This window comes from Solanum tuberosum, unplaced genomic scaffold (assembly GCF_000226075.1).
Source record: "Solanum tuberosum cultivar DM 1-3 516 R44 unplaced genomic scaffold, SolTub_3.0 scf00204, whole genome shotgun sequence".
NCBI classification, from domain to species: domain Eukaryota; kingdom Viridiplantae; phylum Streptophyta; class Magnoliopsida; order Solanales; family Solanaceae; genus Solanum; species Solanum tuberosum.
Genome location: NW_006239127.1, coordinates 1,090,018 through 1,105,373, shown reverse-complemented (window position 1 = coordinate 1,105,373; position 15,356 = coordinate 1,090,018). Strand labels below are relative to the sequence as shown.

At 32.8% G+C, this 15,356-nt stretch overlaps 1 protein-coding gene across 3 annotated transcripts in view; it reads right to left on the bottom strand.

The window, feature by feature from the left end:
* The window catches only part of LOC102595253 (probable purine permease 9), a 25,100-nt gene that overhangs the window by 3,500 nt on the left and 6,244 nt on the right, over positions 1-15,356 (bottom strand). Inside the window, exons 1-2 of one of the 3 annotated variants that reach the window (XM_015312445.1) lie at positions 12,903-13,090; positions 11,602-11,900 (exon numbers count right to left, since the gene is read on the bottom strand). The exons of 1 other annotated variant lie outside the window; for it this stretch is intronic. In XM_015312445.1, coding sequence (XP_015167931.1) covers positions 11,602-11,900; positions 12,903-12,954 — 351 coding nt within the window. In that variant the 5' untranslated portion in view covers positions 12,955-13,090. Of the gene's footprint in view, positions 1-10,658; positions 11,901-12,902; positions 13,091-15,356 lie in introns of those variants that run through there. One more of the 3 variants, XM_006355548.2, reaches the window with a different exon arrangement.

The following is a 15,356-nucleotide window of genomic DNA, read 5'->3' as shown; positions in this document are numbered from 1 at the left end:
TGTTCTTCACTCTCCATTTTCTCTTTTCATTTCCCATTCACTATTTCCCATTCATACCTTGCTAAACCCAACAATCCCCCACATGAATGGGGAATGGCTATTGTTAAAACATATGCATGAAAAACTTGTGTGTCTCGTAAGTAAGGGTTAATCGCATCTGGATAAGTAGGTTTCCCTTTAAACTTTCCGTAGTGAACATATATCGGATATACTCGGTCAATCGGTAGATTTGATATCTTTGAACCGTCGAGCTTTAGTGTATACCTAGACAACATAAGTCACACAATCAACCCTTGAACTGTTTTTGGTTCTCATTGTTTTGTTCGTTTCAGCCATGAACACATCTCGGTTAATAAGTGCTTAGAGAACTGGCCTTACCGGATTCTCCTTGAAGCGGCTTACACTTCACACTTACATAGGTGGTTTCTAACTGTGTTATCCCGTAGATACATTATTTGATATACCATGTATCAAACTTAGAAGCCATTAAAAAGTCCTTATGCCTTTATCCTGGTTACTGAACATTGTCTCATCATGAGAATGGACATAAAATAATTTTTGACAATGTTGAACCGTCATTTATGACTTTGTTTTATCTCCTTGAATCTAGATCTTGGGATCTCCAGTCTTCTAGGTTGAGTTACCACCACGATGACTTGTTCTCGGCCATAGTCCCATTCCCGTCGATGATTTCTCAACTCCCTCTCTAGTTAGGCCTTTTTAAAGTGGATCCAACACATTATCCTTTGACTTTACATAGTCAATTGTGATAATTCCACTAGAGAGTAGTTGTCTAACAGAGTTATGTCTTCGTCTTATGTGACGAGACTTCCCGTTATACATAACGCTTCCAGCCCTTCCTATTGCAGCTTGACTATCGCAGTGTATGCATATAGGGGCCATTGGTTTGGGCCAAAACGGAATATCTTCTAAGAAATTCCGGAGCCATTCAGCTTCTTCACCTGCCTTGTCTAAGGCGATGAATTCTAACTCCATTGTAGAGCGAGCTATACATGTTTGTTTGGATGATTTCTAAGATATTACTCCTCCACCAATAATGAAAACATATCCACTCGTGGATTTCGTTTCAGTTGACCCAGTAATCCAATTTGCATCACTATATCCTTCAAGAACTGCTGGATAATTGTTGTAATGCAAAGCATAGTTTTGATTCTCTTATAAGTACCCCAAAACTCTCTTCATTGCCAACCAATGATTTTGATTGGGATTACTTGTGTATCGACTCAGTTTACTTATAGCGCAGGCTATGTCTGGTCGTGTACAATTCATGACATACATCAAACTTCCCAATACTCTGGCGTAATCCAATTGAGACTGACTATCACCTTTATTCTTAGCAAGATTAAGGTTCACATCAATTGGAGTCTTTGCCTTTTTGAAATTCAAATACTTGAACTTTTCAAGTACCTTTTGAATATAATGAGATTGAGACAATGCTAGACCGTTAGGAGTTTTGTGAATCTTTATTCCCAATATTAAATCGGCTACTCCTAGATCTTTCATATCAAAATTACTAGCAAGCATAAGCTTAGTAGCTTTTATATTGGCAATGTCCTTGCTCATTATCAGCATGTCATCCACATATAGGCATACAATGACTTCCTGATCCGTAGTGTCTTTAATGTAAACACATTTATCACACTCATTGATCTTAAATCCATTTGACTAACATGGTTTGATCAAATTTTGCATGCCAATTGTTTCGGTGCTTGTTTTAGTCCATAAAGTGACTTAACAAGTTTGCATACTTTCTTTTCTTTGCCGGGAACTACGAAGTCCTCAGGCTATTTCATGTAGATTTCTTCCTCCAGCTCTCCATTTAAGAATGCGGTTTTCACATCCATTTGATGGATTTCAAGACCGTATACTGCAGCTAGGGCAATTAACATCCGAATTGATGTAATCCTAGTCACTGGCGAGTATGTGTCAAAATAATCAAGACCTTCTTTCTGTCTAAAGCCTTTGACAACAAGTCTTGCTTTATATTTGTCAATAGTTCCATCATCTTTCATCTTCTTTTTGAAGATCCATTTTGAACCCAAGGGTTTGTTCCCTGGAGGAAGATCAACCAACTCCCAGGTATGATTGCTTAAGATTGATTCAATCTCACTATTGACAGCCTCCTTCCAAGACGTCGAGTCGCTAGACAACATCGCTTCCTTGAATGTTTGAGGCTCACTTTCAAGAAGGAATGTTACAAAATCAGATCCAAATGAAGTAGCTGTCCTTTGACGTTTACTGCGCCTTGGACTCTCTTCATTGGTTTCATTCTCTTTTGGTTCTTCTCGAGGTTGTTTAGACCCTCCACTAGATGACTCAAGTCTAGTTTTATACGGATAGATATGTTCAAAAAATTCAGCATTATCTGATTCCATTACCGTATTATCATGAATATCCGGATGTTCGGACTTATGAACCAAAAATCGACATGCCTTACTATTTGTGGCATATCCAATGAATACACAATACAAAGTCTTAGGTCATATTTTCACCATCTTAGGTATAGGAACCTGGACTTTGGCAAGACACCCCCACACTTTGAAATATTTCAAGTTGGGTTTTCTACCTTTCCATTTCTCATATGGAATAACATGTGTCTTCGTATGAGGCACTCTATTGAGTATTCGATTTGCTGTAAGGATAGCCTCCCCCCACAAGTTTTGTGGTAAACCTGAACTTATAAGTAAGGCATTCATCATTTCCTTTAAAGTTCGGTTTTTCCTTTCTGCAATTCCATTAGATTGTGGAGAGTAAGGAGCAGTAGTTTGATGGATTATACCACTTTCCAAACATATTTCTGCAAATGGAGATTCATATTCTCCACCTCTATCACTTCTAATCATTTTGATCTTTTTATCCAACTGATTTTCAACTTCAGTTTTATATTGCCTAAATGCATCTATTGCTTCATCCTTACCATTTAGCAAATAGACATAACAATATCTAGTGCAATCGTCAATAAAAGTTATGAAATACTTTTTCCCACCACGTGTTGGTTTACTATAACTTTATCAGAAACAAATACACATTTGAATCCATTCTTGGTAAGAACTGGTATAGAAACTAAGTTCTTTCACAATTTCGGAACATACGAGACCCTTTTCAAATTCACCACCTTTCCCGATGTCATCTTTAAGAGGACTTTGCCAGTTCCTTCTACCTTTGCAACAGCGGAATTTGCCATAAACAACTTCTCGTCTGTAGGTGATGTAGTATATGATGAAAATAATTCTTTGTTGGCACAAACATGGCATGAGGCACCAGAATCTATCTACCATTCTCTTGGATTTCCAACCAAGTTGCATTCTGAAAGCATTGCACAAAGATCGTCTATCTCTCCTTTGGATTCAGCCAAATTTACTTGATCATTCTTTTTGTCCTTCTTGGGACCCTTGCATTCAGTAGCCTTATGACCAGGTTTGCCAAAGTTGAAGCAGCTTCCATTGAATTTCTTCTTAGCAGGATTGCTCTTTGGACCAGATGTTTTCTTTCTTTTCTTTGATTTTGTGGGATCTTCTTCAACAATATTTACTCCTGATATTACTGAATTACCACGCGACCTCTTTTCTGCGGCCTTGCCATGAGATCTTCAACATTCATCTCCTTGCGTTTATGTTTCAAGTAGTGTTTGAAGTCCTTCCACAATGGAGGTAACTTCTCAATAATGGCAGCCACTTGAAAAGCATCATTCACAACCAATTCTATATTAAATATTATGTGAGTATTAAGAATAAACTTAATTTTTGCAACATAGGTATTAAATAAATTTATACCTTCAGGAAGGAGATCATGGATTATGACCTGCAATTCTTGAACTTGGGTGACGACGGTCTTACTGTCTATCATCTTATAGTCCAGAAACTTTGCCACAATAAACTTCTTCATTCCGGCATCCTCTGTTTTGTACTTCTTTTCTAAAGCATCACATAGTTCTTTTGAGGTTTTCATATTACTGTACACATTGTACAAATCATCCTGCAGGCCACTCAGAATATAATTTTTACACAAAAAATCAGAATGTGTCCATGTTTCTGTTACCAAGAATCGTTCTTCAGGCGGAGTTTCATCCAACATAACAGGAACGTTCTCATTAATGAACCTCTGCAGACTCAATGTAGTCGGATATAAGAACATCTTTTGCTGCCATCTCTTGAAGTCGACTCCAGAAAATTTTACAAGTTTCTCAGCCGGTGCTAGCGTAGCATTTGAACGATTGTGTGCAACCGATGATGTTGCAGCACTTACTGTTCCAGCATTTACTTGACTTGAATTAGTCATTTTTCTGTCACAAATGACAGACAATTTAGTATGTGAAATACTACCAGTAATGAACAAATCCTTACACAGACTGTTTCTGATTTAACGATAAAGTTTTTATGTTCTTTTAATCGTTAATCGAATGAATTTTAAAAATTCAAACTGAGTAGAAAACCATAAAGGTTTTAATCTCCAGAAACCTCAAATACATAAACTATTAAATTTCTTAAGATTGTTATCTCCTGTATTCAGGTTAGTAAAAATACAGAAACAGAAAAAATATGAAATAGACAGAATGAATTTTAATCCGAGTCCACAGAAATCACTGTGTTTCCTTAAGAAATTTAATCCCCTCACTGTACCCGAGGTTGCAGATTAATTCCTCCCAAGATAAAACGGATTAACCTGTTAAAGAAGTAGCGGTACCTCAAACTTCAATAACTTCAGCGAACGCAAGAACAGCGACAAGAGCACGCACAGACTCAGTCGATCGACAATTTTGTTTATGCAAGAAAATGTATGCAGAGAGGGGAAAAAAATTCAGTGTCTGAAAAAATGAAAAAAAAACCTCTTATTTATAGCCATTTGTAGCAAGGAACGCGTCTGTTCAGAAAAATCTGTTCAGACCCATTTTTTCCAGAACATTGTGTCCTTTAGGGAAAAGTAACGACTTTTCAGAAGGATTACCGTTAACAAGATTGATTAAATAAATTTTGTCCAAAAATATTATCTATCAATCACATCATTTGCCAAATCCAAATCCAAATTCGAAGCCGAAGCCGAGGCCGAGGCCGAGCGACGACGACGGCGCGAGGGGGCACCATCTTCTTAACCCTTTAAGAACTAAAGGAAGTGTTTTCTAATATAAGGACAACAATTTCCTTTCTTCTACCAATATGGTAAAAATGACTATTCATTTGCACTTTTGCAATGACTTTTCATTTTCCCTCCAAAATTGGTTCCCCCATTTTCATTGGTTCTTCCACTTTCCATTTTCTCTTTTTATTTCTCATTCACACCTTGCTAAACCTAACAATTACCACCTAGGCATTTCAGCTACTAGGGCACTTTCAATGGAGAAACCACTATTTTCTGTCACGACCCAAACCGTCGTGAGTGACACCCACACTAACCCGCCGGTGGGAGAACCAAAACTATAGCCTAACTAATCAACTTAACCAAAGTAATACACATTTAAAGCTACGAAAGTAGGTTTAAATAACAATAAAAATGGAGTCCCCATAAACTCCAAAGGTTTAAATAAAGTAGTCAAACTAATGCCGACGAACAACCCCTAGAACCTGAAAGTCCTTATACCAAACTCTACTAATGACAAGTCTAAGAACAAGGGGTACAACCCTGAAACTAAACAACACCTTTAAGAAATAGTCTGAGTCCGAAAAGAGTGGACTTAAACAAGAAAGATCCATGGCAGCCTGAAAGAACTGACTCACATTTGAATACGGTCACGCTCATTAGTCACCTAGTTGAAGTCTATCAATAGCCACCACGACATTAGTCACCTAGTTGAAGTCTATCAATAGCCACCTAAAGATGCCATGTACTCAACAAAGAAAGAGCAAGTGCAGTATCAGTACACAACCACAGTGTACTGGTAAGATCACGCTACTATCCCAATATGTGAAACACATGTAAGTAACCACAACATTATAAAACAGGTATATACCGAACATATACAATATTAGTCATCTTTTCAGGATCAATGTAGCATCCCACATTCTCAATAATACATATTGGTTATCAATTTAGAGCAACATACAGTCTTCCAATATCAATCATCATTAGATATGAACGTAATCATCACAAGTAGATACACAATACAATTCAATGGTCCTCTCACGGAACCTAATTCAATGGTCCCCTCATGGAACCCATACCCAAATTGTTAACATACCAGAACGTGATACCCGATCTAATGTTTATACCGAAACATGGCAACGGATCCCATACTTATGCCGGGCGTGGCAATCGATCCCAGTTAGTGTGTCGGATCATGACACCCGCCCATTCAATAAACCACAATCACATTCACAATGTATATTCTCACAATTATACAACAAGATGTGATTCATGGCATACAATTATTCAATTATCCTCATTTGCGATTAGGGTGATCAATAATGCAACATTCGCATACATACATGCATTATAATGAAGCAATTACAAACATATATCACACCAACATGAAATCACAATTATCACCTACCTCTAATCCAAGTTTGAATCCCCTAAGGCACTTGAATATTCCCTTTTCGGATTCTTTCCGCTTGTTCTAGGTCTACAAACAATTAATATACGCAAGGTTCAACAATCAAATGTCTAATTATCTGGATTATAACAAATCCAATAACCCTAGACCAAACCCAAGATCCTAATACCCAATTTAGGGCTTTTTCCACCATTAGTTTCAGATCAAAAGCCTTCTGCAATAGTAATTAACCAAGAATCCAAGTTCTACGGATCGAAAAGGGATTAGGGGAGTAAAATCCTTACCTTTAGTGCTTGAAGAGGTGGAAAACCTTCAAGAAATAGCCCTGGGTCGTTTCTTAGCTCTTAAGAATGAACTTTTGCAGAAAATAACTTTTTTGGGGTTTTATTTCCGACTTAAATTGCGTCTATCCCTCTACGGCGGGACCCATCTCGCTACAGCGAGATCCCGCAACAGCAAAATCCCGTTACATCTGGATGCACGAAGACAAAATGTTGAAATTTGAATTCCAAGCCCCTATTTCACCATACACCTTCAACCCTTGATATTCAACAACTACCGGTTTACGCTAAGATCATTTTCGGGAGTTCTACTCGCCTGAATTCGATTCCGTAAAGTCGTACGGGTCCTTAACGTCTTAGCTATCCACTCATGTAATCAAAATCATAATTAATTCACCCGATTGTTACCAGATTTCCCTACACCTTAAAGACTCAGATTTCGTCCAAATCTGGACTAGGTTGGAAAGTTCCAAGTTATTACGAAAAAGTTTTCCGACCCAAAACTTTTCTCTATTGATTTTTCTATAACGACGAAACCCGGTCGTTACATTTTCTTTTACTCAGTGATGAACTATGGTCTATAGACACCCAATTTTATAACTTATAGAATTGCATGGACAAAAGTTTGTTTTATTATACAGACGATTTATATTGGATATACTTTTATTAAAAAGTAGTGTATAAATATTCTCATCATCTAACAAATTATATATGTTTACTCTTTCGTTAAAAGTCTAAATTAATAAAATCTCAAAAAATATTTTTTTAATGTCAAAAATGTCATGTGACATAAAAAAAATTATTTCACCTATTTTTAACCCCTCCAAACCTGACCATTAAAAAAATTACTTCTCCAAAATTTCAAATCCTAATTTAATGTTTTCTCATAAAAAATTAATTTCTTCAAAAAAAAAGCTTTCACCATAATAAATAAAAAACCATAAAGAGAAATTTAAAAAGAAAGAAGTCATTTATTAAAAATAATTTACTAAACAATTAAGTATATTGTAAATAGAAGCACAATTGTCCTAAATATATAAGAAATGCGTTGGTACAAGTCACAACTCATCATCAAAGAATAAGAATATTATGCAGCAAATGAGTTGTACTTTCTTCAATTAAAATTTCGAGTTTAAATTTTAAATATAAAAATAATACTTAATACAAAATATTTTTTCTTCTGATTAAAATATAAATATTGAACATCGAAAAGATATGGTCACATCGCGCAAAGGACCCCTCCATTTTTGTTGGTGTGTGTCTATTTGTACATTTTGGTAGATAGCAACTATGTCACACACCTAATTGTAGGTGGAGGCAGGGTCCGGATATAGAATATTTATAAATTATACATTATACAAAAGATATATAATTCTATTATAGATACGTGTCTATGTATAAAAAATAACGTTTTACAGAGTAAAATCTTTAAAATAGCTTATTTAAATATATATATATATATAGAGAGAGAGAGAGAGAGAGAGTAGTGCATTGAAGCTAGTCTTAAAATGATACAAAAATTTGTGTCAACGTCTTAATAAAAAATATTACACTCAACGACTAACGACTTTTTATGATATTTAGATAAAGTTAAATAATAGTATAAAATAAAAAAATAAATGGACATCAGTAAAATTAAAAGGGAAAAAAAGTTAAGAGAATAAATGTAATAATCTTTCTTAGCCATAGTTTATCTAATTATTTATACAAATTGAATTTATAAAGTAACATATTATATACAATTATTTGTATTGTATTCACACTATTAATATAGATAAATAAGTAATTGTATATAAGTGTTGAAATTATATAATTGATTTGTATAAAGTATTATGGGTGATAATATACCCAAAAAAATATACAACCAAAAATAAAAAAATATTTAAATATACACAAATACATATAGATATGCACAATATAATTTAAAAGGTATTAATACATATATAAATACAAAAATATATACAAATAGAATCTGTACAAATACCTGAAATTCTTTATATCAAATTTCATTAAACTGTAATCGTAATTCATAATTATATAAAATTATAACTATATTAAATAATATACTAATAATATTTGTCAATTCACCTAATTTTTCCTAAAATTAATTAGTTCAACAAATATCAACAGAGAAAAGGACAGTACAACCGGGGGGGGGGGGGGGTCCCAAAGGACGAAATAATTGAATCTTTGAAAAGATCCAAAAGTTTGTTTGGTTCAAACGAGATTGTAAGGTCATTTTGGACAACGAAATAATTGAATCTGTGAAATGATCTAAAGTTTCTTTTTTTCTTTTTTTTTTTGGTTCAAAAAAGATTATAAGGTCAATTTGGATTGAATCATGATTTAAAATTTAATTTGAATACGCAACTTGGATCTTTTATGGTTTTTTTTTATATTAAAATTTTCAGGTTGTAAAAATTATTTAGTTTCTTTAAAGAAAATTATATAATCATATCAAATGAGCAAATTATAATTCATACAATAAGATATTAGAATATTTTAAAACGACGCATTAATAAATCGTATGTAAGCATGTTACTTCAATAAATAAATATTTATAATTATAAACTTCCAAATATATATTATTTTACTAAGATCCACTAATCAACAAGAGTAGTTACTAGTTATTTTTTGATAAAATATTTTCACATGGTACAAATAATCTCTTCATATTAATTTTAAAAAAAATAAAATTAATTTGCTCAACAAATATCAAAAGAGAAAAGGACAGTACAACCGGGGGAGGGTCCCAAAGGACGAAATTATTGAATCTTTGAAAAGATACTGAAGTTTCTTTTTTTGTTTTTTTGTTTCAAAAGAGATTCTAAGGTCATTTTGGACAACGAAATAATTGAATCTATGAAATGATCCAAAAGTTTCTTTTTTTCTTTTTTGGTTCTAAAAAGATTCTAAGGTCAATTTGGATATAGTTGAATCATGATTTAAAATTTAATTTGAATACGTAACTTGGATCTTTTATGGGGGTTTTTTATATTAAAATCTTCTGGTTGTAAAAATTATTCAGATTTTTTAAAGAATATTATATAATCCTATCAAATGAGCAAATTATAATTCATAAATAAGATATTAAAATATCCTAAAATGATGCATTGATAAATAACATGTATGCATATTTCTTCAATAAATAAATGTTTATAATTATAAACTTCCAAATATATATTATTTTACTAAGATCCGCTAATCAACAAGAGTAGTTACTAGTTATTTTTTGATAGAATATTTTCACATGGTTCAAATAATCTCTTCATATTTATCTTCTTTTTAAAAAAAATAATACACAAATTATTTTTATAAAATATAAATTTATAGGTTCGAGTTTTGTAATATAAATAGAATTAAATGCACACTCAAACATTGATTTAAAATTATGACTTGACGTGACCAAACGCAAGTTTGATTGGTTACAAGTTGGTGCCATTTTTTGTTAATGGGGTGAAAGTTTGTTGTGTTGGTTGGGTTGGTTGTGCGTGAGTTGTTTTATAAACGATAAGGGCATGCCATCTTGACAAATGACACGTAACATCTTTGTATTTCGAGTAAATTGAGTGAGATTTCTCTACGTATTGTATTCTCATTTACACATAGTAGATTGCTCATCTCCTCTTGCGATGTTGGTTGATTGACCGAACCACGCTAAATCTGTGTCTTTTGGTAATTTCTCGTTTAACTTCTTACTTACTATCTTTTGAGGTTTGCTTTGTTAGGTTTCACATGACACTTGATTATTTCGATCCTATCATAGTAGATGGTGAGAGGACATAATCAATATGAAACCGAACTTATTTGACCACGAAATATGAAAAAATTGGAAACCAGACTCACCCTTTATATCGAAGAACAAAAGATACACAAATACATTAGATATATGAATAGCAGTTCAATTTACACGGAAATCTTGAAATTTACATGATTAAACAATAAGCTATAACTTTACATATTGAACTTATCAATCATAATTACAAAGCTAATTGTTCAGATATTTAAGTTTCTTGAATGAAAGGCATACTAAAAATCATCAACCTGATCATCTGAGGCCTTAATTTCACTTGTTTTTGCCTCTAAATCATCAAGATAATGTTGATATATATATGATGTGTATCCCCATAATCCCAATAACAATGAAAACACTTTCAATCCAGTCATTCTATCTTTCAAGAACACCATTGCAAAAATTGGCACAATTGAAGTTCCCAAATTGATGACTACATTAGAGAACAAAGAAGATGCCTTAAAAACCAATCCACATGATCCAAGAGCATATAACTGCCAAGCAATAGCAGAACAAACTAAGTTTGTAACATATGATGATTTCCCTGTTCTGTACTCTCTCATTTCCTTCTCCAAATGCCTCCAATTACCGCTCGCGAAAAGCCCCGTTAACGAAGCAATCGTCACGAAAAAACCTATGAAAAACGACATTTTCATGACTTCTTTTAATGTGCTACTTTTGAATACCTTTTGGAATGCGAGTTCTGTAAATGAGAACTGTAAAGCGTAACCTAGAGACCCGAAAGTGGTAGCTGCAAATCCGATTAGCAGAGATTTCTGAGATATTTCTCCGCTATCACCTGTCTCATTCTGGAAAATAACAGCAGAGGATGAAAAGGAGAGTAGCACGATGGAGTTGAGTATAATTGCAGTGATTTTTTGTCCGTTGAGGAGGAAGGAGGTGATCGCGTTGAAGGCCAATTGAGAACCGGAAATTAGAGAATAAGTTGAGGCAGGAAGGTACTGTACTCCAACTGTAAATGACATAGAGTTTGCTACTTGAAATAAACCAAGGAAGATGTAAACCGAAGCGCGAACAAATATAGAAGGCTGGTGAATGGTTAGTTCATCTTCATTGTGGTTTTTGGGTGAAGGATAGCAAATGAAAGGCAGGAGAATTGAGAATCCAGCAGTTTGTGCCAATGTAGCAATCCATCTGGTTTGGCCACCTTGTTCATAGTATACTCTGCCCAACAGAGTGCCAGCTGCTTGACCACCAATAGTAAAAAATGTGAAGATAAATATTTGAAGCCATAGTATAAATTTACTTGATTGAACACTGCTGTTATCTGCATTTTCAGATGACTCTGCTTCTTCAACTGTCAAATGAAACAGGACAACATAAAAACAGAGAGATCAAAATCAAAATTGTGGATCGCAATCTTAGTAACTCAGTTGATTAACCAATTTTTCATCCTATTGATAGTTTGAATCCCACGTAGTATTGTTTTTTTCTCTTCTATCCATAAATTAAATCCTTTAAAATAAACAAAAAGAATAAAACTATATACTCTAAGGTCGAATATATTACATCAGCATTTGGTGGAATCAACAATAATCAAACTTTTGATACTGTTTACCTAACTTATGAGTTCTAAATTCATTTTTTAATAATAGAAAACAATGTTCTGCTAGATAGAGAGTGCAAAAAATAATAAGTCAATTCTGGGTAAGAGACGGAATCAATAGCATATTTAGACTATTCATAAAGATAAAGGAAATTAATTCAGAAGTTGTTATCCAATAATACTTCAGAAATTGGGATAGATTTAGAGCAGGGACGGAGCTAGCAAAAGTCGAAGGGCTCATCAGGTAGTATTTCACAAGGGACCTCAGGGATCGATTACCCGTGTCAATTCCTGATAACTCTAGATCTGCCAGCTTGTTGCATAGGCTTTGCCTAGTACGATTTACATCTGCTATGTGATTTAATAGTTATTACACAGAAACGGATTTTACCGAAGAATTACAACATAGGGCTTTTCAGCTACTCCACGATAGGAATGTTCTTTGAATTAAAGTTCTAAAAATGGCGAGGAGTTAGAAGAAGAAGAAAAATGGTATATTCACATGAACAATAATAACCAAAATCAGTGAAAGTTCCGTTTAACACTGAAAGTGGCAAAACCAGGAATTCAAGCAAGGAGATTCAAAAAATACATAAAAATTCTCATACCAAGGAATTTATATATATGCAAATAAATCAACTTTTTTCTATCTACATAGTATAATTTTTCAACGAAACACACCTCCGACTCCACCTCTGAACACAGATGACAATAAATTGAGATGAGGAAGAAGAAGAAGAGGAGAAAACTAACAAGTGAGATGCAGCAGCTTTTCATGTGCTCCTTCCATGCTAACACGCGCCATAAAATTTGGATAACCGTTGTGATAACTTATAGAAGCACAAAGTATAATTTATAAGTCCATCAGCATTTTGCTCCCCTAAATTATTCTATTGCTTTTATTTGCACCACTGGGTGTATCGTGACCGTGACCATTCTGACAATTGGAAGGATTGAGTCAAATTTAGACAATGTATAATGGGCCAAGATAACAAATAAGTCAACACAACAACTCAGTCCAAATTTGTTTATATCAAAACGGATTAGGTAATGAGTTATGAAACGGATCAAGATCCAACCCAGTCCATCTTTTTTACTAAGTTTTAATTGTATTGTTTGTGCTTCTTAAAATATTTTAGTATCTAATAAAATTATTTTTTCTTTATTATAGTTATATACAACATATCAAATAAAAAATACTTTGATTAGATTTCTCATAAATCAATTTGGGTTACATATCAAGTTTATCAACTCAATTTTTAATAGGTTGAAATGAGGTGAGCTAATAAATGAGTGGGTCACTTAAATGGGTTGGGTGAATTAAACTGTCGGATTTGACTTTGCCACCACTAATCCTCAATAAGAGTTGGAAAAACTACCTATTTACACAATCCTACCATATTTACTAATTCTCATTATAATTTGAAATAATTACATTCTATATCACTAACTAATAGTTTCATACCAAATTTTAAGTCAGATACACTTGGATACATGTTTTTTGCTACTAGATATACTGAAATAGGGAGAGGCGAATGAGAACGGGAAGAAGCAAGCGAAATTCGTATATTTATTTCAAATACATGTGAATCATTAGATATATGTATATGTATGTATTTGGAATATCAGATACATTAAAAAAATGGCAGAACACAACAAAAATTTATAAAAATCATAACATTACAAACTAACGTATATCTAAGTATTCAGCTCCTAAACGAATAAAAGTTCGATAAGCTATAAGAGTGTGTGAAAATATCTATCTACTATGACTTTGATATCCACGGTTAATTTCACATTTTACCTATTAAATTTTCATTTTATTCCCAAAATGGAGGGAATATTTATATGCTAGCATGGAATTTATTTTTATTTTTATTGGTTTAGAAAGCATATAGTAAGAATAGATTTAGGGCCCGTTTGGCCATGCAATATGATATCATGATATGGAATCATGATATGGTATCATGATATGGAATCATGAGATGAAATTGAAGGTTTGTTTGGACATGCGATATGAAATTTTTGTGTTGTATATTTTCTCATAAACATAAAAAGCCCATAAGTTATAAAACTATTAAAATAGCCCCAATTGTTTATTCAATCTTATCAAGTAAACAAAAAATTATAAAATCGCATAATAAATTATTACAAAATTATTTGTTCTCCACTTAAGTAATTGTTTCATCTAACTTTAATTTAATAAAAAAAATTGAACATAAATTGTTCATCCACTTAAGTAATTGTTTCATCTAATTTATTTGTTCACTGCATGTTCAATCTAACTTTCAACCTAACTTTCACTTCTCATCAATATTTGAGTAATAAATGAAACACCTTTCATGGGCTCTTCAAGATTTTATTACTCCACAATTGTGAGGTGTGAGTTAAAGTGACTATATGTTGGTGAGAATAATAAATTTTATGTCGGTGAGAATAATAAATTTTATGTCGGTGAGAATAATAAATTTTATGTCGGTGAGAATAATAAATTTTATGTCGGTGAGAATAATAAATTTTATGTCGGTGAGAATAATAAATTTTATGTCGGTGAGAATAATAAATTTTATGTCGGTGAGAATAATAAATTTTATGTCGGTGAGAATAATAAATTTTATGTCGGTGAGAATAATAAATTTTATGTCGGTGAGAATAATAAATTTTATGTCGGTGAGAATAATAAATTTTATGTCGGTGAGAATAATAAATTTTATGTCGGTGAGAATAATAAATTTTATGTCGGTGAGAATAATAAATTTTATGTCGGTGAGAATAATAAATTTTATGTCGGTGAGAATAATAAATTTTATGTCGGTGAGAATAATAAATTTTATGTCGGTGAGAATAATAAATTTTATGTCGGTGAGAATAATAAATTTTATGTCGGTGAGAATAATAAATTTTATGTCGGTGAGAATAATAAATTTTATGTCGGTGAGAATAATAAATTTTATGTCGGTGAGAATAATAAATTTTATGTCGGTGAGAATAATAAATTTTATGTCGGTGAGAATAATAAATTTTATGTCGGTGAGAATAATAAATTTTATGTCGGTGAGAATAATAAATTTTATGTCGGTGAGAATAATAAATTTTATGTCGGTGAGAATAATAAATTTTATGTCGGTGAGAATAATAAATTTTAAAAAGTAATGATGTGATTATAAATTTTATTTACATATGAAACAAATGGTTAGTAGATATAAA